The sequence below is a fragment of the Polypterus senegalus genome, chromosome 7 (genome assembly GCF_016835505.1).
Source record: "Polypterus senegalus isolate Bchr_013 chromosome 7, ASM1683550v1, whole genome shotgun sequence".
Lineage (NCBI taxonomy): Eukaryota > Metazoa > Chordata > Cladistia > Polypteriformes > Polypteridae > Polypterus > Polypterus senegalus.
In genome coordinates this window covers 39,225,676-39,252,740 of record NC_053160.1, presented here as the reverse complement: position 1 = coordinate 39,252,740, position 27,065 = coordinate 39,225,676, and the positions used below count along the sequence as shown (strand labels likewise).

The following is a 27,065-nucleotide window of genomic DNA, read 5'->3' as shown; positions in this document are numbered from 1 at the left end:
GAGTGGATGACTATAGCATTTATCACTCAAAGTTGAAAAATACACTGAAAATATCCCATTAGGGAGAGGATCGCTATCAACCCCTGGCTTGTACAGAGCAAGGCAATGAAAAATCTTTATTATTATGATTAGGAATTGTTTGAAGAGAAAAAAAAATACATGAACAAAAAATAAACAAAAACAACCTGGCTAAAAGATAATCCAAAGCAAACAATTCCCAAAACAAAATTTGATGAAATAATCCAATAAACATAATAACATATGTTGACAAAACCTGAGAATAAAACCAAAGAAATACAATACTCACATAACAAGCAAAATCCACCAGAGTACGTTCAATTGAACTAGGGCAGTCAGATCGAATGCTGCTATTCAAATACATTTCAAATTTAGACACCTTGCCAATGCAGCTTTTTTCTTCTTCTTTTTTTTGATCCTACTGCTCTGCACTTTGATTTACATGTGTACTTGGAGTAGTTTTTCTAAGCGTTTCTCTGGTGCCCTGAAAGTATTATTTTGTATCTGATTCTGTCCCATTCACTCTTAAACCTGAGATCCCTGACTGTTTAATGGTAAGCTTCTCATTAAAGCAAATGGAAAATAAATGTCATAATTCTGATTTTTCTTTTATTACAATGATTTAAAATCCCCATTTCAAAGAGCCTTGTCAATATGCCAGTCAGCACTTTGTGTCCATAATTAGTCTCTGTCTTATTGTGACTATTGATTTTGACAATTAATACCTCAAACAATGGGGTGTTATTATAAAATATTCAGACCACCTTTATTAAAATATTGCTACATCAGTTAAGGAGAAAACAGTAGACAGATTGTACAGACCCTGACTTGATACTGTGTGCGCCTGGCTTCTTATTCTGATTGATATAAACAGTACCTTATCTCTGCCATAGGACATCTCTAAAATACTAAAACAAGTCCGCCTTCTGCCTGCATGCTTCTTGCCTTCTCTTTCACTTTGCTCAACTTGCTAACTGACACAAATTCCTATTGATCCTTGACAGGGCAGCAAGTGATAAAATCTTTATGAGTCACATGCACTAACACCACATTTCACTACATTATTATTTATATCTTTTATTTACTTCTGCAAAGCATGATGTGTTTATGTTGCCAATGTTGTGTATGTCCCATTAGTAGCACTCAACTTGTGTCCTGCACTACACACATATTGCGCTTTGTCTTTGGGAAGCGGGGTTGGTGTGAAGCTCAGGGGAGCACACTTTTTGTGAAGACAAAGGACATCTCCATAGCAAAAGCGGAGTGACAGAGGTGAGGGATAGTGTCTCCGCACCAAAATGGCTGAGTGGTTTAAGACTTGGTCATCCGAAGAGAAGAAGACAACATGTACATACCCACCCATCTACAAAAGACAGTATGAAGAATCTGTTATAAAAATTCTTTCCAACTTCATAAACATATCTCTAACACATGAAAGGCATGTTTTCTAAAATCTTTATGTTTTAAAGTGGACATATTAAGTGAGTTTTTAAGACTGACATTTCATGTGTTTTTTGGGTGCCACACTGGCTGCAATTAAAAGCCACTGAAAGAGACTTTTTTTAAATCCATGAATACAGTTTAAGTTAAAAGCACAAGGGTCTGGGGATATCGAGTGTATGACACAACAGTGCAAAAATACTGGTTTCAAAAATATATAACTTATTCTTTAAAACACATGATATTATGGTTTAAATAGATTTTTATTTTATTCTTTCAGTACTTTAAAAAGTAATAACATAAAAAGTATTACATTTCCTGAAAAAACAATAGAAACATACTTACGAGAAAGTTTCCTATGATGTAAGTGGCAAAGAAAAGAGGAATACAAAAGTATATCCTTGAACAGCGCATACAGTCATAAAGGGGCTCTACCCACTCGCCACAAATAACTCGAAAAACCATCAGGAATGATTTGTAGAAACTCAAAAAATTCCAACGAGGGACTTGATTATCAGGAAAGGCAGCCTACATTAGCACATTGTAAAAAAAAAAATGTATTAAATATCAGGCTTCAACTAACTCAAACTTACTGTAATTAAGCAAAGTAGAACAAGGTGTCATTTTTAACCAACTAACTAACTGTCTACTAAAATATCAATTCATTTTGTGCCCTAGAACTTTTAAGATTGTTTCATTTTTGATGTGGATAAATTAAGTGATGGAGTGATACAAGTTAATCAGTCATTATTCAGTAAAAATGATGTACTGTATGTGCTGCAAAATGGACAATTACATATTTTGAGCTTCAGAAACAAAATTGTAGAATATTTATTTAGAGAAACAAATCAATTTGGAATCTCTTCAATGACTAAGTTGCAAACAGCAATAGAAGCCTGAGCCTCAAACGCAATGCCGCTCCATTAATCTTATTTGGAATAAATGGGCCTTAGAATGTCATGTTATGTGATTGTATGTAAAGTATGAGGACCAGTCAAAAAGTCCTCATTCCTAATGCATTAATTCACTAAAACACACATAAGTTGGAAGCAAAAAAAAATGTAGGAAAAAAGTGAAAAATCAATAAAATATTCACTCTCTTGAGTGCCACAAGCACTCTCTATCTTTTCTGGAAAGAGGCTCAATGTTTTCCTACAGTTCTTCTAAGGTGCACAGATTATGACCTTTTCCTGATTAGTCTGGCTCAGGAAAATTGAGAAATGCAACTTGCTGTAACAAGTTACAGAAAAAAACAATATGAATTGTTGAGTTCAACAATGAAAAAGGATTGCTTTAGTGAATAAAAAGTATTTTAATGTGTGTGAATGACACATATATCTGTAGAGTAATAACCATCAATCATGTTTAATATCATCTGTATGAGTTAACTCACTTTGTATAGACATGTTTAAAAATATATATATAAAAAAATTAAATGATTCAAACTCCTGTACATTGCCAGGATAGATCAGACATCAGTGAAATACAATGTTCAAATTTACACAGTTTTTCATAATCAAAGGAATGAAACATGACCCTTAAAAATATACACTTGGAAAGATTTCTAAAAAAAAATAAATGAGTATTATTTAAGAAAAAAATAACTACATTCTCAAACCCGCTTAATCTAATTTAAGGTCTCAAGATTCCATATCTTTCCCAACAGCACTATTGATATGTTAATAAATATAAGAGTGGAAAAAACAAAATCTGTACAAAGGAATAATCAAAAGAAAATGACAATATGAGACTCTGCAAAGAAATTAAGCTGTTTAATGCACCATTTATTTTTTCATAAAGGAACTGAATATTCAAAATATTTGTTACACATATTTAATGTTTCATTTTGGTGTATATAAAAACTGCAATCGCATAAAGCCCTCTATTATAATAAAATATTTTTGTGACGAGACAAGACTTTTTGGAAAATGAGACTACTTTTTTGAAGATTTTTTCAAGTCCCACGAGTTCAGACCTTGGCCATGAGATTTTTTCAAGTCATGCCCTCCCCTCAATCATTTTCAACAAACACAGTAATCTCACCTCTCATTCATGTGAATGCTTTTGACAGACACATTTTCGGCTCTCTCAGCTCTTACAAATTTTAACAATTTCCTCACTTTAAGTTTCTAATTAAAGAAGAGATATTATGTCCAAATCCTATTGAAGAATTTCATCCCGAAGGGTTATCAACAGAACAAATGAGTACCCGGACAATCCTAGCAGCGAGAAACGATGAAGTCAAACGAATTAACGGCACAAATGTTGATCAGTTACACAGCAAATTGGTTAAATGCGTATCAATAGACAATGCTGAAACAGTTGGTGGTGATAGTGCAGAACATGAAAACATCAGCTTACAATATCCCGAAGAATAACTGCAACCGTTAACATCTGGTCTTCCACCACATGAATTAGTGTAGAAAGAGGGATGTATCCAAGAAAGGTAATGTACATCTTCCACGGATAACATTACACATCAAAGGAGATCTTGATATGCCATTTGTATTAAAATGTTAACAGTTTCCCATTAGAATAGCTTTTGCAAAGACAATTAACAAATCTCAGAGCCAAACATTCGAAAAAGTAATTTTATTTAATAGAGAGAAAAAAACTAAATTCAATCACAGAATTATATGTTGTGTTGTCATGATGAAAGTCCAAACACAGAATTAAAAATCAAAGCGATATTAATGTAAATTTTATTAAAAAAAAATGTGTTAATGAAGTTTTAAAGTAAAAGTGTAAGTTTAAAATGTATTTGCATGTTAATTTCAAAGCCAAACAGAACGAAATTGTATTATCAACTCTAACGCAACATGAAACATAATTTACTTTCAAATTATGTTTTACTCTTTTTTAATATGGTTAATTACTCGCTGTAATGTAAAATAGTTCTATTATGCATATGTAACAATTCCCATGAAAATAAAAAATCTATTTAAATTGTACAACCGCATCCTCATGCGTGAGCGACAGAACTGCAAAGAGGCTAGCGTGTAGCGCGGTCACGGGGGTTTGCAAATGAAGCGAGAAGGCGGCAAATCCCCCTAGTTCTTTATTAAAGGAATTTTGGGTGGTTTCAACTATCAATCATTGGCTATCAATCAACCATGTAAAGGTCTGTAAATGGTGGTGAAACATCTTTGCAGAGCTCAGACTGTTTATCTAGTCATTTTTAAAATATTTGTAGGGTGGACAGAAACACATCAGCATAATGTTTTATTTTTATGGATGTTTTTAAGAAGCTAACCTATTTATTTTCAGTTATTTTCTTTTTATTCAAGGATGTTTTTAAAAAGCTATCCTATTAATCTTTTAAAGTTGTTTTCTTTTTATTAATTTAGGTACACTGTCTTGTAGAAACTTAGGAGTTTAGGGACTTTCAAAAATTGACTTGATGTTTTTTTGGAAGAAATAAGTGGATAGGACTGGTGAGCTTTGTTGAGCTGAATGGCCTGTTCTTGTCTAGATTGTTCTAATGTTCTAACAGAAACATTTCTCTAAGTTTTCACCTTCTCTAACAATAAAAAATATTACTAGAAACAATTTAAAATAAGAAATGTATTACAATTGTGATATGTTACCATGCTACAAAGAGTCTGTCCTATTAAAAGAAAATGTTTGATTTGTTTAAAATGGCATTTTGGTAATGCACCTGTTATATTTTGTCACCCTATATGCCCAAGCAGCTTGACAAGTACTACAGATATATATATTTTATATTTTAAAAGAACACAGATGAAAAAAAAATCTGGTTTACTGTACCTTATTTAAGTAATCCTTACCAACCAACTGCATTCCTATCACAGCAAAAATATAAATCACAATGACAACTATCACTGTTAGGTTTCCCATTTCCTTCAGAGATGCAAATATAACAGTGATAAGAACATTAAGAGTCTTCCAACTTTTTGCAAGTTTGAAGACTCTAAGCTGTAATAAAAAGAACATAAAGTGATATTAGTGTCTATCATGTATAAATCATTTATAAATACAACTGATGCGGATACATACTAACAATAAAATTATGTATAGCAATATTTCATAATAAGTGATTAAATAATGTATAATATAAATGCTTAGTGTGTTATTTTGGACAAACCAAACCCAAAGAATGGCAAATAAATTAAAACTATAAGGGAACAAAGGCTTTATTACAACAGAATAAAGAGGGTTACAGAACTTTGGAGACAAAACACAACAAAATGAGGCAGTAAAGCAAAAATAAAAAGACCCTTTGCACCTTCCCTTGTCTACATCGTCTAACTTTCTCCCTTCTTACACCTCTTGTCCTCTCCTTTCTCCTGCCAAATGAACTCTTATCCACACTCCCCCCAATTTCAGCTTCACTGAAGCACTGGCCACTGTCCTCTTTTATACCCAGACTGCTTTCAAGGTCACTTCCAGTCTCCCCTGAAGTACCTCCAGGTCAGGCCTAGCCTTACAAAGCCCCTGGGGTGGTCTCCCTTTGACAGTCTCAGGAAACTTTGCCAGGCTGCTGGCCTATTTTTAACCAAATGGCCAGACAAGCCTGTAGGGGTCTCAACAGCAGCCTCCCGTTGCCAGCAGTTACCGGGTTGGGGAATGTGCACTATTTTATTGTGCACTCTCCAGTGTCTTTCCTGCATCTTCAATGGATGCATTTTCCTGCATCTCCACCTGGTATCTTTGCCTCTTTTTGCCTCTGACTTCTGGAAACTATTTAATTTCCAAGACTGGTTTAATTTTAATTAAGAAAGACTAGGGGGCTTTGCCCCCTGCTTGCTTTGCTCGCCAACCCCCGTTTTTGTTTTTCCGGATACACACTTTTAAGATTTTTTTTTCTTTGAATTGTTGCTATTTAATTAGTTTCACTTTTATTTCAAAACTTCCGTAAAAACAATTTTTGGAATCTTTGGAGTCCCAATGTGCTGAATCTTTTTAATGAGGTCAGTGAGACGTGTTTAATGATTCAGGATAGGTTTCTCTGTTTGGAATTTCAGCACAGACAAAACGATCTACATCATCAGCAGTTAATAATTTTTTTTTGTAAAGTAACCAATAACTGCATGTGAGGTAAACTACGTTTTTGAAACTCTCTTGACTTAAACTTCAAAGCCTTACAATATTTAGATACTTCTGACATATCACATATGTCCATATATTCAGTCTCTATTCGCCTTTTCGTTATTTCTCCGAGTAATAATTTATCTTTGTTTGCGCTAATGCAATGTTTACTTTCTTTGTTTTGACACTGCGTTTTTTGCTGCTTTCATATTCTGTATCTTGCTTTGCATGTGTTTCACGCCTGTGTTTTTTCTGAGTTTTGAATTCCAGTTTTCATTATCTCTAACCTGCTCTGCATGTGTTTGGCCCCATTGTTTTTAAACTCTTTATAACGTTTTACTTTGTTTTCTACTCTTACTTTTATTTCTGACCTCGCTTTATCCTGCTTTTGTTTCAATGACACCTGGTCCGTGGTGATTATTTTTCCATTTTCGAGTAATAATTTCTGTTTGTTTGCGCTACTGCGATCTTTCTTTTTTTTATACTTTCTAATTTTACTACTTTCATATTCTTTAACTTTCTCTACATGTGTATTGCACCAACGTTTTTTTTTGTGAGCCTTTTGAAATCCATTGCTCTCATAATCTCTAACCTGCTCTGCATGTGTATAGTGCCAACGTCCTGGATTGGACGTGCTTTTTTTTTTCAATTCCACTTGTTCCGGGCTGATAATTGCTTTCCTTATTTTCTGAATTTGCACCTAAATTATTCTTTTTCTTTTTTGTCTCTCCAATGCTTTTGAGTCTCTTGTCTCCGTGCTGCTTTCTTCTTCGCTTAGTTGTCGATGTTTCATCTATAACGTATTGTCCTTATATGCTTAATATGCGCTGAGAGCCCTGGGTCTGTGTGTGCTCAAAGCCAAAACACGACTGAGTGTGTTGCTGCCCGTACTCTTATTTGGTTGTAAGTTCTGCGTGTCTTGTAAGAATCTCATGTTCTATGTCATTGCGAGATGGTAGTGGGTCAATCTCTTGGCACAATGTCTCATGTTTAAGGTCCCTGCAAGACGCTCTGTGGCCATTCTCTTTAGTCTCGCGGGTCTTTTAAGTGTCTTCTGTGATCTTAATGTGAAGATCACGTCTCATCGCCCTACTGTTTCTCTCCAGGATTTTTTTTTATAATAGAGATATAATCTCTCAACTACTGCAATCAGCCACTGGTTTGGAAACTGAAAGCTATTTTGAAAGATAGTTATTTCTATAGTGCAAAACCTGTAGCTCTTTCAATATTAGAACAGAAATCTTTTTTGGACCTACTGGCTGTATGATGTTCCTCTTCAAGGCGGTCAAATCAGTTGTATAATATGACAATAGTAAAATGGAAAAAAATGTCTTTGTCTTATCTAGGTGCTGTTATATCTAGAAGTCATCTTCTCCACAGCAAATAATCAGTTTTTCTTAGCAGCCTTTTTTGATACAGAAACAAGCTTTCTAGTTGTGTTCAATACCCCAATGCCTGCAGACTTATATGATGACAGAGTAACAGACACAGAAGCTGTCAGGCTTTATAAGATAAGGAAGGCATTTTCTTACACTATGTGAGAGGAGGTAGCATGAAATGCTCTGGTTAGCTGTGCAAGAAACAAGGAAAGAAGATGAATATGGAGTGCCAGAGTACAGCAAGGCAAAAGGAATTAGTAACATTACATATACGACAACAAAGAAGAAGTGTTCATGTTTCATATCTACTGTCAGCTCACAGTCAAGAACAGCAAATCAGGCAAGGTTCTGTTCTCAGAAAGTAAAAAACAGAGACCCCCAACTTTGTAGTCAGTAATTACTAGTCCAGTACATTTATATTTCAGTTGGAGTAATTTAGAGAGCATTACCATCCTGAAGGATCGTATGACACTGATATCAAATGATTTGAAATTTGCAGCAGTAAGCCCCCAGTCCACAAAGCTAAGCAAAACAATAATGAAGTCAAAGGCATTCCATCCATTGTTTAGGTAGGGCAACAAGTTAAATGCCAGAATCTTCAAAAAAGCTTCAATGGCAAAAATTGCTGTCAGTATCTGCATTTCAAAGAAACATATAAACAGACAAAAAGTACATATTCAGTACAAAAAGTACATAGCATGGCAGTCAAAATTCCTAATGGTTGCAGCTGTAAAGAATCTGTAGTGAAAATATAAAGTTTGTGCCTCTGCTAGCTAGGGTACCCTGCACAGCCCAGGAAGAATAGGGTGCAGGCACAGTCATTAAATAAACTTCCTAATAGCAAACTTTGGGCTCCAAACTAAAATTTCGCTCATTGAACTTACCATGGGGAAGAAATTTGCATACCAGGGCTAACTCTTAAAAATGCATCCTAGTGACACCTCCCTAATAAAGCATATGGGCAGTCATTAAATAAGGTTTCCAAAAGGAGAAAGATTTTAAAACTAAACGTAGCCTGTGGGGTTCCCCTATACAAATGGGGAATCCATGAAAAAAATGGTGGAAACAAATTCAATACTATAGATTTGTCATACAACCTCAGAAATACACCTTCAACTTTATATATCATGGCCACAAAACCTAAACTAAACTTGGGGAGATGGCAGAAACTGGGGAGGCAGAAACAGCCTCATGTATAATGCTGTGTGTAGAATCTGCATTAAAACATGCCATACGGACAAAAACAGAAATGTGTGTACGCACAAAAAAATTCAAATGCATAAAACTGTGTGTAAGCAAAGTTCCATGCACTTCCCCATTATAAATACCAATCAACGGACATGCACGCGCTTACAGCCCCACCCTGAATCCAACCAGAATTTTACACATTTAATTATGCAAAAAAATATAAACAATCTCCTCCATTCTGTGTTTTGTCAAAAGATAATGGGAAAAGCATGTTTAAAAAAGAATTTCTAAAAAGATGTGGTCATATTGCTGTGGTGGGCTGGTGCCATGCCCGGGGTTTGTTTCCTGCCTTGCGCCCTGTGTTGTCTGGGACTGGCTCCAGCAGACCCCCGTGACCCTGTAGTTAGGATATAGCGGGTTGGATAATGGTTGGATGGATGGATGTGGTCGTATGTCAAAGTTGACGTGAAAAGGCAAGTATTTGAGTGAGCATATTAGGGCTACAGAGAAGAAAAAAAATAGGAATACAGTGAAGAAAAAAGGTCAATGTCAAGATTAAAGTCAAAATGTCGACTTTAATGTTGAAATTTCCACTTTAGTCTCTTAGTTTATTTTGTTATTAAAGTAGAACATTGTGAACTTTGCCTTAAATTCGATGTTTAATTTAATAGAGGTTTTCAAATTCCATCATAACTACAGTAGCACATTAAATGCTTCATATTTCATGTGTTCCATGACCCAGTCGCTATTTGCTACATGCTTGAGGGCTGAATATTTTTTCCAAAAAACATAGTTTTCTGAAACGCAATGGCTTCACACAGAAATCAACATAAAACGTCTGTTGCTGCATGCTGTTGCTGCCAGTTTGCCAAGAATGTATGGAAGGCAAGCTGCCAGGCAGTGTTCACGTGGCTGCATGGGGCAGCAGCAGCGGTCACGGTCACAGTGCATTGCAATCTGGTTTCTACCTCTAATCATTGTTAAGTGGCAGTCCTCCCAGGCAAACAGTCTCATAGGCTGTGTCAGCAACATGAACCTGTTTAGCACCATGATTAGTTGGGGACCAATCGCTTGTATCAAAATCAGAGTCCGACAAGTCTTAGTACAATTCAGAGAGAACAGGCAATACGTCATCCATGGAGTATTTCGCTTTACGCATTTGCTTTGATCTCTTGCCAGATATCAGTGCCCTTTTTGCCATTGTCTGCGCCTTGCTACTCACGAGAGCGCAGAAAATCTCGGTCAAAACCAATGAAGCTAACCTTCCTTCTACCAATAATAGTCTAACTATAACATAAACAGTTGGTTTTGTCATGGTTTACAGATGATTACTGATTATCGTCAGCTCCTCCTATTGACAAAAGTCAACATCAGCCCTGAAAGAGTTAAGCAGATGCCTGCTGTGACGCACATCACTCTGGATGGAATAATTTGTTGCAGCAGTACTGTGTCTGTCAAACCAACCCCTAATTCCTATCTTTCTGTTTTCTTTCTTCACGTAACCAATTGCCGCATAATAAACGTATGTAATAAATGAAAAACCAGCTGCAAGCTTAGAATGCTGATTCTTCTAAACCTTTAAGGAACATTGAAAAATCTTCATTATACATGTCTAATTATTCCATCCATCCATCTATCCATCCATCAAGGGAGTGCCAGTCCCAGCAAGCGTAGAAGTGCAAGGCAGGAACAATCCCTGGATGGGGTGCCAGCTCATCGCTACCACTGCACCGCTATGCCCCCACATGTTTAATTATTAAGTGTACATTATTTAAAAGAAGTTGATTTATTTGTAAAATGTAATATATATGCTTTAATGCATTTCATCATAAAGATGATATCATTCAATCAATCAATCATTTATGTATAAAGCACAAGTTGTATCAAAGAAACAAATAAGGCTACTATAAAACAACTAGTTTAATAAAACAGGTACTAAAAACTATCGAATATCTGTCCTCCCTCTCCTGATGACCTTACCCACCCTAAAAGGCAGAAGAGAAAAAGTGGGGGTTTTAACCAAGTCTTAAAATCTCAACAGAAGGAGAAGATCTGATATGTTAGGTAGATCGTGGTCTGGAACCCCTACAGATTTTATTTTTTTTCTCCAGCTTTTGGAGTTTTTTTTTGTTTTTTCTGTCCACCCTTACTTATTCTATGTTAATTAATGTTGACTTATGTTTATTTTTTATCGTGTCTTCTAATTTTCTATTCATTTTGTAAAGCACTTTGAGCTACATTTTTTTGTATGAAAATCCATTCATCCATCCATTGTCTAACCCGCTGAATCCGAGCACAGGGTCACGGGGGTCTGCCGGAGCCAATCCCAGCCAACACAGGGCACAAGGCAGGAACCAATCCTGGGCAGGGTGCCAACCCACCACAGGACACACACAAACACACCCACACACTTTAGAATCGCCAATCCACCTAACCTGCATGTCTTTGGATTGTGGGAGGAAACCGGAGCACCCGGAGGAAACCCACGCAGACACGGGAGAACATGCAAACTCCACGCAGGGAGGACCCAGGAAGCGAACCCGGGTCTCCTAACTGCGAGGCAGCAGCGCTACCACTGCGCCACCGTGTCGCCCTTTGTATGAAAATGTGCTATATAAATAAATGTTGACTGATTGATTGATTGATTGATTGATTGATATATATGGAGTGGCAGATCGTTCCAAAGTCTTGGAGCAATAATTGAAAAAGTCCTATCACCCTTAAACTTTAACTAGGAACTATAAAGAGTAATTGAGCAGATGACCTCAAAACTCTTGTTCCTGAGAGGGGATGAAGAAGATTGCAGATGTTTTTAGGGGTGACACCAAGCAAGGCCTTATAAACAAACAATAAAACTTTAAGTCAATTTGAAATCAGTTATCAGTTAATCATCCTAGTATTCTAGCAGTGCACAACTCTAAGAGGATAGCTTTTGAAAATCTAAATCGACTTAGAAGCCAGTCATAACCATTGCGCTCTCTTCCATTGAACTGAATTGAATTAATTTATTGTCATTGTATGGTACAATTAGATTAAATATGCAACTCCACCATAAACAGTATTTATTTTTTATCATTGTCATATAAAATACGAAGACAAAGTAGAACTCTGATTAACTTTAACCTCCAGTTCCTAGGCAGCACCAAGTTTCTGTATATCTGGCACAGAATATAAATCATGTTTCATATGTATATAAATTAAGTATCCTGTATATTTGTTCACTTTCTGATATTTGAATTAATATTTGAATACATTCAATTGGCATAAAGACATTTTCATGTAAAATGATATAAATGTTGATTTTTAAGCTATTACTTGGGGACTCCCTTAAGACATAGCTGGAACAGGTATGCTATTTCTTTTTGCTAATAATACAGAAAATAAGCATAGCTAAAAAATGAATAATAATAATAACAAACATACAGTGTTTCCTTGATTCAAGATATTAGAATAAGGAGCTTTGTAGTAATCAATTGCCAGCAGGATGGTATTGAGGAAGATGCAAAATATAATACATCCTTCACAAAATGAATGTGTCATTATTTTCTTCAATACTTCCTGCATCTTCAAGTAGGGAGCACAACATGTCCAAGAGCACAGCTTTTCATTGAGTCTGGTTTTCAAAGACTCCAAAAACGTTGGATTTTTTTCAGTTTGTTCTTCATCATCTGAAAGAAATACAGTCATTCATTAATTTAAGCACTCACAATACAATCCAAAAATGTATGATATATAAGGTGCATTGGAAGTTCGGACCTATAGAAAAAACTCATTAATTATTTTAATCATTTCAGAACCTGTTTTTTTTTCTTTACAAGCTTACAAGGAAAAGGAATCAGACCTAATAGCTTTCATCAGTGGCTCGTACTAGATGGGGTGCCTATCCTTTGCAGCACACACTCATACTAATAAAATCAATTTATTTAATGTAAAGATCGGATTATATTGACATCATTAAACATAAAAAGTATGAATGAATATGGAAATACTGGAAATAAAAAAACAAAGCAATTTGCCAAAAAATGCATTTTTGATGTAATGTAAAGTAACTAACTATGACACTAGTGCTGCTGGAATAGGCTCTGGCCCTTTGTGACTTTGAATTGAATTAAAGTGGATTTGACAATCTTATGTTATGGGCTTTCAATGATTTTGCAATGTAATGCACAGTATATTTTATTGATATGCTTGTTTTGTATTTTCAGTCTAATTAAGGAAATTTAAGTTGACTGACTTACAAAATAAACTTTCAAAGAGGATTCGATGCCACATAATACATTGTAAGCCAAACTGTGCATGAACTATTTTTTTCACTATTGCACTGTATTAGATCATAATGTAAAGCTGTCATGTAAAAATTACACAATACTATATTTATCAGTTGCATACCTGCACTATAATGAGAAAGCTCAGTTGCCCATGTAAGAACAGATTCCATTGAAAATCCTCTAGTCATCTGACGTCCATATTGACGGAATCTTTCTTTTGGATTAAGGGTGTTTTTCTTTTTCTGCCAAGGAAAAACACATTTTTAACAAAATAATTAAAATGTATATATTCTTAGTTATAAATTACAGTAAAGGCAAACTACAGTATTTGTCCTTTAATTCAAAAAGCATTCCTTTTCCTGTTAAAGCTATTGTGATTACAGTTTTTGACAATAAAGTAAAAGGTGTCTATGCCAGTTCTCATCAACATACGTGTGAAAATTGTAAAAATGTGTAAATAACCAACTATCCATCTTGAAACCAGCATAGTACACTAACATCTATGCTATAATCCGGGAGTGCTTAAAGATGGTGCACACAACCAAAAGGGTCTTATGTTTTTTATTGCTATGCTCTGGCAAGAAAGGCTAATGATAAAATTACATTATTTTATTTTGCACTGATATTCTGTTGGTTCTTTGAACATTTCCAAAGGATTTACCCAGGGACATTTTAGTCTACCTGAATTTCGGCAAATATACAATTCACGTTCAACTTTTAAGTTGTTAAAATAGTTTGTATTCTTACTACTCAAATCCATCCATCCACCCATTGTCCAACCCACTACATCCTAACTACAGGGTCACGGGGGTCTGCTGGAGCCAATCCCAGCCAACACAGGGCGCAAGGCAGGAAACAAACCCCGGGCAGGGCACCACCCCACCGCAGGGCATGCACACACACTCCCACACACCAAGCACACACTAGGGACAATTTAGGATCGCCAATGCACCTAACCTGCATGTCTTTGGACTGTGGGAGGAAACCTGAGCACCCGGAGAAAACACAGACATGGGGAGAACATGCAGACTCCACACAGGGAGGACCTGGGAAGCGAACCTGGGTCTCCTAACTGCAAGGCAGCAGCGTTACCCACTGCGCCACCGTGCCGCCCACTACTCAAATCATGTCTTGAAAAAAAAAACAGTTTTTGAGTTCTGGCTGTTGCCTTATCTTGTTTCTTGTTGTGTTGTACATTATAATATCCTCTGAAGTAAAACACGGCAAAATCATTAAGCTGTCAGTGTCACAACCACAGTGCCAAGAGACTGAGAAATACCGGGAATGTGAAAGGTTTAGGAGGGGGATATTTCAGTATTAGGGGAAAAAACTGCAAGCTAATAGAACACAGAGAGCTTCATTTATTTCTCTTATTTATTAATCCCATCTTTTTTACTTCTGGTGGAGAGTGTCCTCGGTACACTCTTCTGCCTTTCCTTATAGTTGAGGAGACGGCCATGGTTTACATATCACTCAATCTGAAATCTTCTGCTAGGGTTGGGTAGTCTCAAATACTAAGGAAAGCAAAGCATTCAGGGTGATATAACATTATTATGTTTAGTCTCAGTCTTCTCTGTTGTCCCTTTAAAATGTCTTACCCTTGAACAATAAATACAACTTGAGTCTTTAAAATTAGATTTAAGCTTTGCTTTTGATATTTTTTAACCACAACATTTTGCTACAAAGATGTGAGAATTTAGTTAATTTACATATTGTGGTCTTTGGCCGACTTGTCATCCTGGCCAATACCCCCAGGCCGCCAGATGGAGCCCTTCCTGCAGTATGGAGGTGCCCCGAAGACCAGCAGGGAATTATGAACAACATAGTTTTTATATACAGCCCTGCTGGATACCACAGGGGCTGCAAGAGGGAGCTGCAGTTAGGACAGAAGAGTCATATGTGCCCTATAATCCGGAAGTGCGTCATAGGCAGAGCAACGGCAGAAGTGCCGTACTTTCGGGGTGAAGAAAAGGACTTGTACCTGACCCGGAAGTGATTAAAGAATCACATGGACTGGGGATTGGGAACACTTGGGAATATAAAAGGACTGTGGGAGCTCCCAGATGGCAAGCTGAGCTGGGTGGTAGGAGGGCAACACGTCTGGGAGTGGTGGAGAGTATTATTGTGTATATTTGTGATTTGAATGAGTTGTGGAACTGGACCCGGACACAGATAGACGGAACACAGTTTCTCACCCAACACACTTATTTTATTATATACACTATTTACAACTATTTACGTGCAACCCAGTGCCTCCAGCACCGATCCCACAAAGTCCAGGCCTCACAGTCTCTAAATGTCTTCCTTCTGGCCGCCTCCACTCCTCTCTCCGAGCTCTGTCCTCTTCCACCCGACTCTTGCTAATGAACGGAGGGAGGCGTCCCCTTTTATCCCAACCCGGATGGGCTTCTGCTGCTTCCCAGCAATCAACCGCGGACACACCCCCATGTGGCAGAAGTGCCGGCTGCGCACCCAGAAGCCCTCTGGGCGTCCCCAGTCTTCTTCCCCTCAGCACTTCCTGGTGTGGCGGAAGTGCTGAGGTCCAGGGTTCTTCAGGCACCGGGGCGCCGCCTGGCGGTGCCACAGGCCCCTACAGGGTTGGGCCCCAACACAACCAGGGCGTTCGCCCCCTCGTGGTCTGGAGGAGGCACAAGCCCTCCTCCGGTCCTCCTGGGCGTCCCGGCTGGGCTCCACCCCCAGCCGCATGCCACAGAGTATTATGGAGGAGAGGGTGCTTTGTGCACTGTGACATAAAAATAAAGTCAACTATTGGACTTTTATCTGGTGTCTGGAGTCTTGGACAGGGTTCAAGGGAATGATATCTGTCACAATATTTATTAAATCACTTTCACTATGTAAGGAAGTCTGATGACAGTAGTACATTCATTTCTGTATGCAGTTAAATATTAAGTCCCTTGGATACAGAACTGGGATCAATTTCTTTTCTTTTTATATATTGCCATTAGAACATGTAATTCAGAATAATGTTAATTTTGCATGATACCATTACATCATTAAATAAGAGCTTTAGTGAGATAAAATAGTGGATTAGAGAAAATTATGTATCAATAAATCTTTTTAATTCTGTTAATATGCAGTAAACCAGCAAATATCAAGGAAGTACTCACAATTCAAAATTCTCTTGAACTATAGTTTAGACAAATAATACTAATTTAAACCTAAATACTAATTTAAATTTAAACTGGGGAAATTTTAACTAGGGAAATTATAAACCTGACATTTTCATACATCCATTATCCAACCTGCTATATCCTAACTACAGGGTCACGGGGGTCTGCTGGAGCCAATCCTAGCCAACACAGGGCGCAAGGCAGGAAACAAACCCCTGGTGGGGTGCCAGCCCACTGCAGGGCGCACACACACCCACCCACTGGGGACAATTTAGGATCGCCAATGCACCTAACCTGCATGTCTTTGGACTGAGGGAGGAAACCGGAGCACCCGGAGGAAACCCATGCAAACACGGGGAGAACATGCAAACTCCATGCAGGGGGAACCGGGGAAGACTAACCCGGGTCTCCTAACTGTGAGGCAGCAGTGCTACCCACTGCGCCACCGTGCCGCCCAAAACTGACATTTTAATATGCAGAAAAATGCCAGTTCATTTAATAAAATCAAGCAGAAGTAAATGTTATAATGCTTATTTATTTATTCATAGATTATATATTATTTCTAAATACAAGAATAGGGAATCTGACTAGAAGCTGGAAGCATCATAATTTGACCTTAGACATTACATTAATACATTGGCTTCCAGGTAAGCTGACTAAAACTCTGTTTTCTACATGTGCACTTATAAATACAGTAACACAGGTCACATACACCTACAAAGTTCATGAGTACACTGCTGTAAAGCTCCATGTCATAAGGGTCCTGGAATGCCATGGAATCTAATGTTCCTTTTAGCTAAGTTTGCTTTTGATAAGTAAAAAGTAAAAGAGACAGGGATGTTTAACTTTACAAAAGTAAAGATTATTGTTTACCATTTTTTCTTTTCGTCTTCTCAGTTCTAAAATTTCGTCTTGCTCTTTTTTAACTTTTTCTTTCCTCTTGAATTCCTTTTCATAAGAAGATGCCACCACAGCCAACACCAGATTTACAACATAATAAGAAGCAAACATGACTATCACAGTAAAAAAGAAAACATAATATAGTCCACTGCTTCGAAGAATCTGAAATAAAAAAAAATAACTCCTAGTTGATATCACAAAATACATATATTAATCATCTGGATACATGTTACTTTGAAACTTTATCATAATAATTGTTTATATAAACAACAATATTATTATTATTATTATTGTAACACCCCAAACACAAGTGTGTTAAGCTAACTGAAGACTCAGATTTGACCTGCTGAGTGTGGGTGTGTATGCGAGCATTTCCTGCCATAGACTGTTGATCCATCCAGGGGACTGAATTCTGCCATGTGCTCATCATTAGAAATATAGATTAAACAAGTTCTGTAAAGTGTAGAAGTGTTTTTCTAACGAAACAAATGGTAGGATTAAAAATTTAAGTGAAATACACCTTGCAAGCAAAAAAAATATATAAAATAAAAAAGATAAAATTTTGCCCATACAATGTGTTATAGTATGTAGTCTTACAAATACTAAGTGTGTCCAGATTTTTAAAAATCAATCTTAGTAAATCATTCGTTCATCCACTTGCTGAAATAAGTTTACTTCATTTCTAGAGTTGTTGGTAGATGGAGCCTACCGATGCAGCTATGCAAAAAAGGTAGGAATTCAATCCTCAATAAGCATCTCGAGCAAACCAATATTACACTCACACACAAAGTTAATTTACTTTCACCAGGAAATGAAACATATATGTATTGTAATGTGGAAAGAAACAAAAATGCTTTAAATTAATTCCTGTATGAGTGGCAAGACAAACTGTCTTTCATACCATTGCCAAGAATACGTGCAATAAAAACAACTGTTTTGTATTTTTACCTGGACACAAGTGCGTTTTTTGAACGAGCCAGTGTATTACATAGTACACTGATTTCTCCCTAAACTGGAAATATTTATCATGGTTTCCAGGGCAAACATGGTAAATGTACAGAATATTCATATAACGGAAAATACCCTCAAAACTCTAGCCCTCTAATGAATATTTGCTTCAAATTACAGCACTTTCTGAATATAGACTAGTTTCGTTATTGCACATAGTGGTCATTTAAGGTTTTCCTTAACATTATTTTTGATTAAAATAACACATCAGCTTAAAATCTTGTGGCATCATCAGGAACATCCTTCTGATTAGAACAGGTTACGCTCCTTTCAGCTAAAGACTATATAAACACAGATATGAGATGTAGAGTAGACAGATCAGCTGTCAGTTCAGCATTTATTTACAAAGTTTCCTTTGAAACATATAAGACAGAAATTCTGCCTGCCTGGGGAATGGCCATCAGTCAGTGTTAAGCCTACTGGTGTACATGAATGTCTCAAATGCTCTTTTAAACATTGTGAAGCCTCACCTGATTCATGTAATCCTTAATACTAATTAATAACTTAATAACAAGACAAAATATATCACAGGATGTGAGTTTGGAAAATGGGATGATGGATGGATGGATGGATGGATGGATGGATGGTGATTGATTTTTTTTTACCTAGTTTCTTACCAGATTGTAACAATTTTCCCAGCGATCAAGTGTAAGAAGCTGAAAAGATGTAACAAAACCCCATCCAAAATGATCATATGATGTAAACCCACTGTTTGGGTTGAGACCCACATCTGAAAGGCAGGTGTAATTGGCAGGACACCTCCTAATGAAAAATGAAGACAATGAGTAAAAGCCATACTCTACCATGAATCAGTGAATGTCAATACAGTAATTATCTTTTACATATCTCTATAGTATGCTCTCCTTTTCAATCACAATACTAAATTCTACACGTCAATTTTTGGAATTTTTATCAGAATGTTAGGAACATTTATGCAATACCACCAAAAACCACCTGATGGCAGAATGCATCCTCGGACAGCCATTTATCTTTTGCATTGTGGGAAGATGAGACATGCTACAGTATGTCATGACATTTTTAAACCTGCTCAGTCTTATTCAGAGTCATGAGTGCCAGGCAGGAAACAGACCTGGACAGGGCACTAGTTCATCTCAGGGATGCATCTTGCATACACCTAAAGTCACCCTAGTCCAATCTTTAATTGCCAAATAAACTAACTTTTATGTTTTTTTGGAAAGATGTGGTCTATAAAAATATTCAAATGCTGTACAAACATATGGTTTAATTAAGCATTTGGAGATGCATTATAAAGGAATATGTTTGTGTGTTTTAATTTGTATCATCTACATTTAACACATGATGCTTTGTAATATATAGGAGTAAAAGACCACTGGATGGCAGCATTGCACCCCTCACATACTACAAAATGAGGTCCTCCTGCATGGTACATTTCTTAGCTATCTCCCATTCTTGTCACTTCCACTGTGTTGTTTGTATGCTCTCCCCAAGTTTGTATGAGCCTCCTCTAGGCACTCTGGTACCCTTTTCAGAGCTAGGTCATGCCCTGAATTTGTTAATGTAAAATATTTATTGACATCTAAATTCTTCTGGTGTGCCCTGTGATGTTTTAAAATTCTGTCTAAGGCTGCATCTTGTCTTGTGTCCAGTGCTGCTCCTCACAACTTGGAATTTTAATAAATGGATTCAGATAGTGAATGGATGGAGATTCAAAAATTCATGTACAGGGCGTCTGATCTATGCATGTTTTCAAGAAATGGTGCCAGCTGTTGCTTCAATTAATGCTTATATTTTGAAATCCACAATTAAATATATTTTTAAATAAAATATATATACTCTTAAGTATAAATTAATATGAAAAGATTCCTGATTTTCAGTCACTCATATGGATTTCAAGTTCATGTAGCAACATTAGATTTTTGCTTCTTCTTCTGCACAATTTATGACTAGAGGAAAAAAAATGAAAGAACTCACCCTGTGCTGCTTGCATTTCCACATACATTAATGTCTATGTCATCTTGTACTAACCAGTTGGCTAAAAAGCGAAAAAATCATTACATTACTCATTATCATATTTCCTTAGAAAATTTCAGTAGAGAACAGTATAAGATAATTCCAGTCAAATATGTTTGTATATTGAAGCACACATCTTGTAAAAAATAGTGTTTAAATGCAGTAGTCCTTGAGCCAGTTAAGTTGTTAATCTTATTTTAAGCTTTTCCAAACTAAACTCATTCATTTTTATTTTGCTGATCACTTTAAAATTAAAATATTTTAAGTGATTTGGTCTGCCTTGGCAATTCACTGCTTGCACCGTGGACCATGGGCTTGAATCTACAATTGCATGCTAAATATATTCTGTAAAAACAAAAAATTAGGAGGCAACCCACAGAGCTTAACAATGTTGTTACCTCAATGAATTGTCTCAGGAATATCAAAATAGGAAAAAAAAAAACCATATCTCTGTTTGATGTATCAACAAATGAGGATGTTTGCTTGCTGTTGTTGTCAACCATATTTAGGAAACAGCAATGGAGAAATAAAATTATTTGTATATCTACAACTTATAAATGCATATTAAGAAGTAGGAAATAATTACATTTGTTTTGTACAAAGCTGCGCCACTGTTCATATGTTACATTGACATCAGGATCCAGATTTCGCACACACTTGTGTTTCAGAACACCTTTGAATATCTGTATTCCAAAGAGTGTAATGACCAGAAGCACAAATAACATCAACAAAAGGACCTCCATCATAAGTTTGGCAGATTTAAAAATAGAACTGATGATTGTCCTCAGACCTAGGGATAATAACATACATTAATGGTTTACTTAAGATAACATCCATCTGCAAAATAAAAGAGCTAAATTCTAAGACTATTTTTGATCACACATTAGTTTTAAGTGCTGGACTCTTTTACATAATCAATATTTGTTTTATATTATGCCAATTAATTAAAAAAATGTAAAATATTCCAGCAAAAAGAGGCAACAATGTTTTGAATTGCATGCCTATATGAATTGCAATTCATTAATGAAAACCACAGCAAACATGATAGACCCCTGCAATATACTAATATTCGATTTGTTTTATTACAGGAAAGCCAGAAATATAGCTTTACATCAGCACATGTTTTTACTATGTACAAGTTAGAGACTTTGTTAAAATAAACCTAGCTGACTTTCACAAAAGACTTTCATTATCTACAGTAGAATCTATACTGTTAAAGCAAATAATATAAGGCACTGTAATTTGAGACGCTTTCAATCATAATTTCACATAAATTACCTGCAAATAAAATATATTCTCCATCAATGTATGCATATAATGGTTTAATTTAAATTAAATCTTTATATTGCACACATTGACTATGCAAAATGTACTCAGCAGGTACCTGTCTCACTGGGCCAGATGTTTTGGGATTGTCCCATACTCAGACACTACTGGAATAAATACTCTTCCATAACTACTGTATCAGTTTTGCACTCATTTTAATTCCAACCCTTTAACAGTTGGTTAAACATACGGTTATATGATTTGTACTATAATGTTATACAATCTATAAAGTAAATTAGTAACATGCAAAAAAATAATAATTATATTACAGAAATTACAATTTTCTGTTGCTTCCTTGGGCTGCCAGGAATTATAAATTATATATAATGTTAATCGGCAAAATTCACCAGAACATATTTTACAGCAAATATGCTGTGTTCACCATTGACCTTGTTTGTTAAATATTTTCCTTTAAATTTGCCATGTGTCTGGTTAAGGCAAACTTTTTCCCCGTGATGATTTGCGAGGCCAACATGATATCACAGGGGTGTAGCAGCCATGTGCATAACTTTCACACATGTTTAATATAAGATTTTTGCTGTTCTGCTTATCAGTACTTTAGTATTATTTATTTTTTTTATTATTAATAATAAATTAATAAAACTTGCAGCATTTTCATTTGGGGAGTACATTAGATGACCATAATAAATTTTGCCACCAGGTATATAACACTAATCCCTATGTGCTGGCTTAGCCATGTGCACTGACATTGCAGTAATCAATGATGGCTAATTTGCATGTGTAATTAGCCATGTGGCGAGCTACAATCTAAAAATATGCTTTAAAGGAACCCTCCCTTATCATAAAACACAGGAAACCCCGTGAAATAATAATAATGAAAGATTTGTTACTGTTTACAACATGTTTCTTTCTTCTTGATGGAAGAAAAAATGCAAAGCATCTTCACAGATTCATAGGAAACAAAAAAGTTGTTCTAGTCAGTGGTGTCATATCAGGGGCTTAAGCCTCTAATCTTTTACATCCAGCCACTGATCTTCCTGAGATGCCTTATTTGATTTACTTGTATGGCTAACTTGAAACACCAACTTCAGGTCATGGTCAGTGATCTAGATTTTGTTTACTTACTGATTGGTCCAGCATAGTTGTAAGGCACTTCCGTAGCCCTCAGAAACAATTAAAAGATCATTGCACAATTCTAATCTACTCAGAACTAGTTCAGTTATCCATCCCCATTGACTTCAATGCATGTTGTGGGGTTTGGCTAACTTCCTGAACATTTCTGTGATTTCGCCAAACTTATGGCAAAGCCATGGTTCACTCAGGGCCATCTTAACAGCATTATCGGTTCCTGGGCAAAGCAGTGCACTGGGATCCCTACTTACACAACCACTGAACAAGTCACAAAATACATAGATTAGCATAGGACTCCTAAACTCGTGGAGCCCCTGAGCAACTGCCCAGCATGCCCATGTGTTGCCCAAGATGGTCCTGGGTTCACTCATCCCTGAGTTATATACTAAATCCAAATAGAAGAATGTGCATACCTATAATAAATTCAAATATTATTAAGTATATAGGGAAGAATATTGACAAACTATTTAACTATTTATTTTTATTTCACTACAATTTTTGATGAAATGACTGTGGAAAGGACAATAAAATGGCTAACGTGTACAGTTTAGGCTATTAACAATGTAAATAAGATTGTAGAAATCTACAATATATGGGACCTTATTTCTATTTTTAATTATCTATATAGGTGCAGTATCTAGGATCTGCTGTGTCTAACTTAGATATATATATATAGCAAAGTGAAGTCATTTATTGTAAATGGCATCATACAAAATAAATAATACACAAATAACACATTTCACCAATGTATTCAAAAAACTAATTTTTGAACACTAAACACTTGAGCTTTAACTGTTAACTGTACTTACCTGGTAGAAGTGATATCATCTTTAGGGCACGAAAAGCTCTTAGGGCTGACAGTCCAGGAATGAAAGGAAATGCCAGTGTCAGGTAACTGAAGAGAAACACACATTTATGGTGGAAACCACTGGAATATAATCTCACAATAGCAATAATATTTTTAGAATTGTTTTGATATTTCACAACGTTCATTAAATTCAAAATGAAAAACCCCCTGAAAATTATATTTTAAAATTTTGTATAATATATTGACAATATCAAATTACTGTTTTTAAGTGGAAATATTTAAATAGAAGCTACACAAAATCTTGTATTTAACTAAATGTTAGGGGAAGAAAGTATGATCACAAAATCTGGCTGATCTATTTACGATTTTGCTACTGTACTCATTTAACTTCCCATCTATGGGGAGACATACCCTACCATAGAAGCATCAGGTTCAAACTGCTAGATAATCACATTCCTGCACATACATACACACTGTGCCAATTTAGAGTTACCAGTGGACCAAACAGACGCTGTTTTTGGGATGTGGAAGGAAGATTACAAAACTGTCAAGCAGACACAAGAAGAGTATGCACACCCTACACACACAGTGACCTGGTCTGGATAAAAACCCAGAAAATGTCTAAAGGCTTTGTGCTTGGTTTTGGATTTATGCTGGCTGATGATGGTGTTTATCTCTTTTTTTTCACAGTTTAATGACATCAGAGCATTTTGCCAAAGGAGAACTCCAGCAGCATAAAATCTGAGGTTTTCAAGAAATCAGGTTTCTGCCTTAACAGGGATGCTCATCTTATAATAACAATAATAATAATAATAATTCTTTACATTTATATAGTGCTTTTCTCACTACTCAAAGAGCTTTACACAGTGAATGGGGAGCCACTTCAGTCACCACTAATGTGAAGCATCCACCTGGATAATGTGACAGCAGCCATTATTGCACTAGTATGCTCAGCACATATTAGATATTAGGTGGTGAAGGTGTGAGAGATAGTTAACCAAACAAAGATGGGGGGCAGAATGACTAGGCCATGGAGGAAAATTTAGCCAGGACTTCGGGATACATCCTTATCTTTACAAAGGATGCCCAGTTATCTTTAATGACCAAAGACAGCCAGGACCTTTTACGTCTATTTCAAAGAACAGTGCCATTTTTACAGCAGAGTGTCCCTGTCACTGCACTGGGGCATTGGGATCCACAGACTTCAGTGTAAGTGTCCCTTGCTTGGATCACCAGCACCTCTTCCAGCAGCATCCCAGGCTTTTCCAAGTTGGTCTCCCATCCAAGTATTGGCCGGGGCCCAAACATGCTTATCTTCAGGTAGTTGACTCTTCTGAAGTATATGTGGTATGGCTATACTGACTAACCTTATCCTGGTTTTCTGAGTGCATGTAGACGCACTGACCATCCTACTACGTTCAGACATAATAACCTCTGAAAAAGATTTAGGGGTTTAAGTTACCATAACAATTTCATTGTTAAACCAATGTAAATAACTGATTAAAAAGTAAAAATGTTAGGTTATATCATAAAAACTTAATATGTAGCAAATTAAATGACATTAAACTCAGATGGTATAATGCACTAGTGAGATGGTATCAGGAATACTGTGTGCAGTTCTGTTCACCACACTACAAAAAAACACATGAAAGCACTTTAGAGGAAAGTAACTGGGTCCATCCCAGGACTTAAGTACATATCCTACACTGACAGGCTTAGGGAATCAAACTAATTTAGTCTTGAGAAGAAGAGACTGCATGGGGATCTAATCCAGGTCTTTACAATTCTGAAGGCCATTAATAAAGTCGATCCAGAAGAACTCTTTCAACTAAATGGCTAAGAGCGCACTTGAAGATGCCTGTGGAAATCAAGGGGAAGTTCATTTAAGACTGAAGCTTGGAAGCACTTCTTTATGCAAGGAGTTGTGACAATTTGGAGAAAACTAGCTAGCCATGCAGTTGAAACGAAGACCATGACAAAATTTAAGATATATCTGGATGAGATAATAGAATACCTTAGCAATTAGGTAAACAAACAAGCTTGATGGACAAAAGGGTCTCCTCTTGTTTGTTAAATGTCATATGTTCTTATCATTTTTGATAGCAATGAAGCATTATGTGATGCAATATTGGTTACTTATATTGTAATAACAAGGACCAACATTTTTGTTTTTAAATTAAATAATTAACACCATTCCAACATTTTAGGATAGACTGTAGGTCCCCATGTTTCTTACAATGGATTAAGAGGGTTTAGAATGAAGATAAATGGACAGGCTTATTTTCACTCCTTTTCTGCAATTTGTATTTATTAACTTTACTAAATCCTTGTGTATTGTAATGGTGTTTTGATGTTTGTAAGGTGTAAATAAGTTCCAACTTTGTTGTGGTAGAGTCATTCTAAGATATAACGTAAGGTTGCCACTTATTCACAAAGGTGGCACAGGGGTTGGCACAAATAGTGAAATGACATATCAGTGGACAGAGACCTTTGTACTTCAATGTTAAATGCATGGTAAATTCAGTTTTTCATGTGCTTTACAAAAGAATAATAATAGTAATTTAGGATTTTTTTGGCTTTTATTCCAATGTGTGAAGAGATGGCAAAACATTCTCTTGTTATAGAAAATAGCCAGAGAACCCTTCTACAGAGAAAATGTTTGACTTTCTGGTGATTCACTATCTATATTCTCCTTCTGAAACTACAATGTATTTATTAAAATAATTGTATAAAAATGTAATCATTTGTATCTTTGACTACTCTGCTGGGTTGTTAAGACTGCAGATTTACCAGGGATTCAGAAATCCAGCTGTACCCCTACCTTCACTCCAAAGTGAACACTAAAATGAATGGCTAAACATTTTGGTCAGCTTTGTACTTAATCGGATAACAAAGGTATGCAAATTACAGTTGAGCTGACACCTCTGTAGAGACTCCTTTCAACAGAAAGGTACCTGAAAGGACATTCATTTAAGGCTTGCACCCATGCACTATATCTTGGTTGTATATGATGAACAAAACAATGTACCTATAAGCCGGCACTGGATCTGTAACTGGAAGGGACCATGATTTAGTCACTGGAGGATACCCCCTCCCCTTCAAAACTAGGTGCATTTATCTCTACTGTCTCTTTTCAGGAGCTGTAAGATGATCATTCACATTCTTTGGAGTCAAAAGCCTCCTAAAATCTGTGGAGCAAAAAAACTTACAAAGTTTCTTTGGCTTGGAAGATACTCTGAATAAAGCCTTGGAGCTGAGCGCCCTGAGCTAACTCTAACTTCCAAGCCAACCTCTTTGTGAGTGATTTAGTCCAGTCTGACAAGACTAAAAAACAGCATTACTCCAAGCAGGAGACTTCAACGCCTATACTCTTGTGTCAGAAAGAGTTAATACTTTTCCTGTGAAGTTGCAGAGAACACAGCAAACAGCCTTACAATGAGCTACGGAAGGGAACATCACACCGCAC

The 27,065-nt window shown here is 36.3% G+C and overlaps 1 protein-coding gene across 1 annotated transcript in view; it reads right to left on the bottom strand.

Annotated features, from left to right (window-relative positions):
* Positions 1-23,619, bottom strand: part of LOC120532245 (sodium channel protein type 1 subunit alpha-like) — a 112,272-nt gene extending 88,653 nt beyond the window's left edge. Inside the window, exons 1-10 of the mRNA XM_039758095.1 lie at positions 23,601-23,619; positions 20,960-21,163; positions 20,335-20,395; positions 18,999-19,143; positions 17,347-17,535; positions 13,464-13,584; positions 12,498-12,742; positions 8,336-8,521; positions 5,227-5,394; positions 1,804-1,986 (exon numbers count right to left, since the gene is read on the bottom strand). Coding sequence (XP_039614029.1) covers positions 1,804-1,986; positions 5,227-5,394; positions 8,336-8,521; positions 12,498-12,742; positions 13,464-13,584; positions 17,347-17,535; positions 18,999-19,143; positions 20,335-20,395; positions 20,960-21,163; positions 23,601-23,619 — 1,521 coding nt within the window. The remainder of the gene's footprint in view (positions 1-1,803; positions 1,987-5,226; positions 5,395-8,335; positions 8,522-12,497; positions 12,743-13,463; positions 13,585-17,346; positions 17,536-18,998; positions 19,144-20,334; positions 20,396-20,959; positions 21,164-23,600) is intronic.
* Between the last annotated feature and the right edge of the window lie 3,446 nt (positions 23,620-27,065).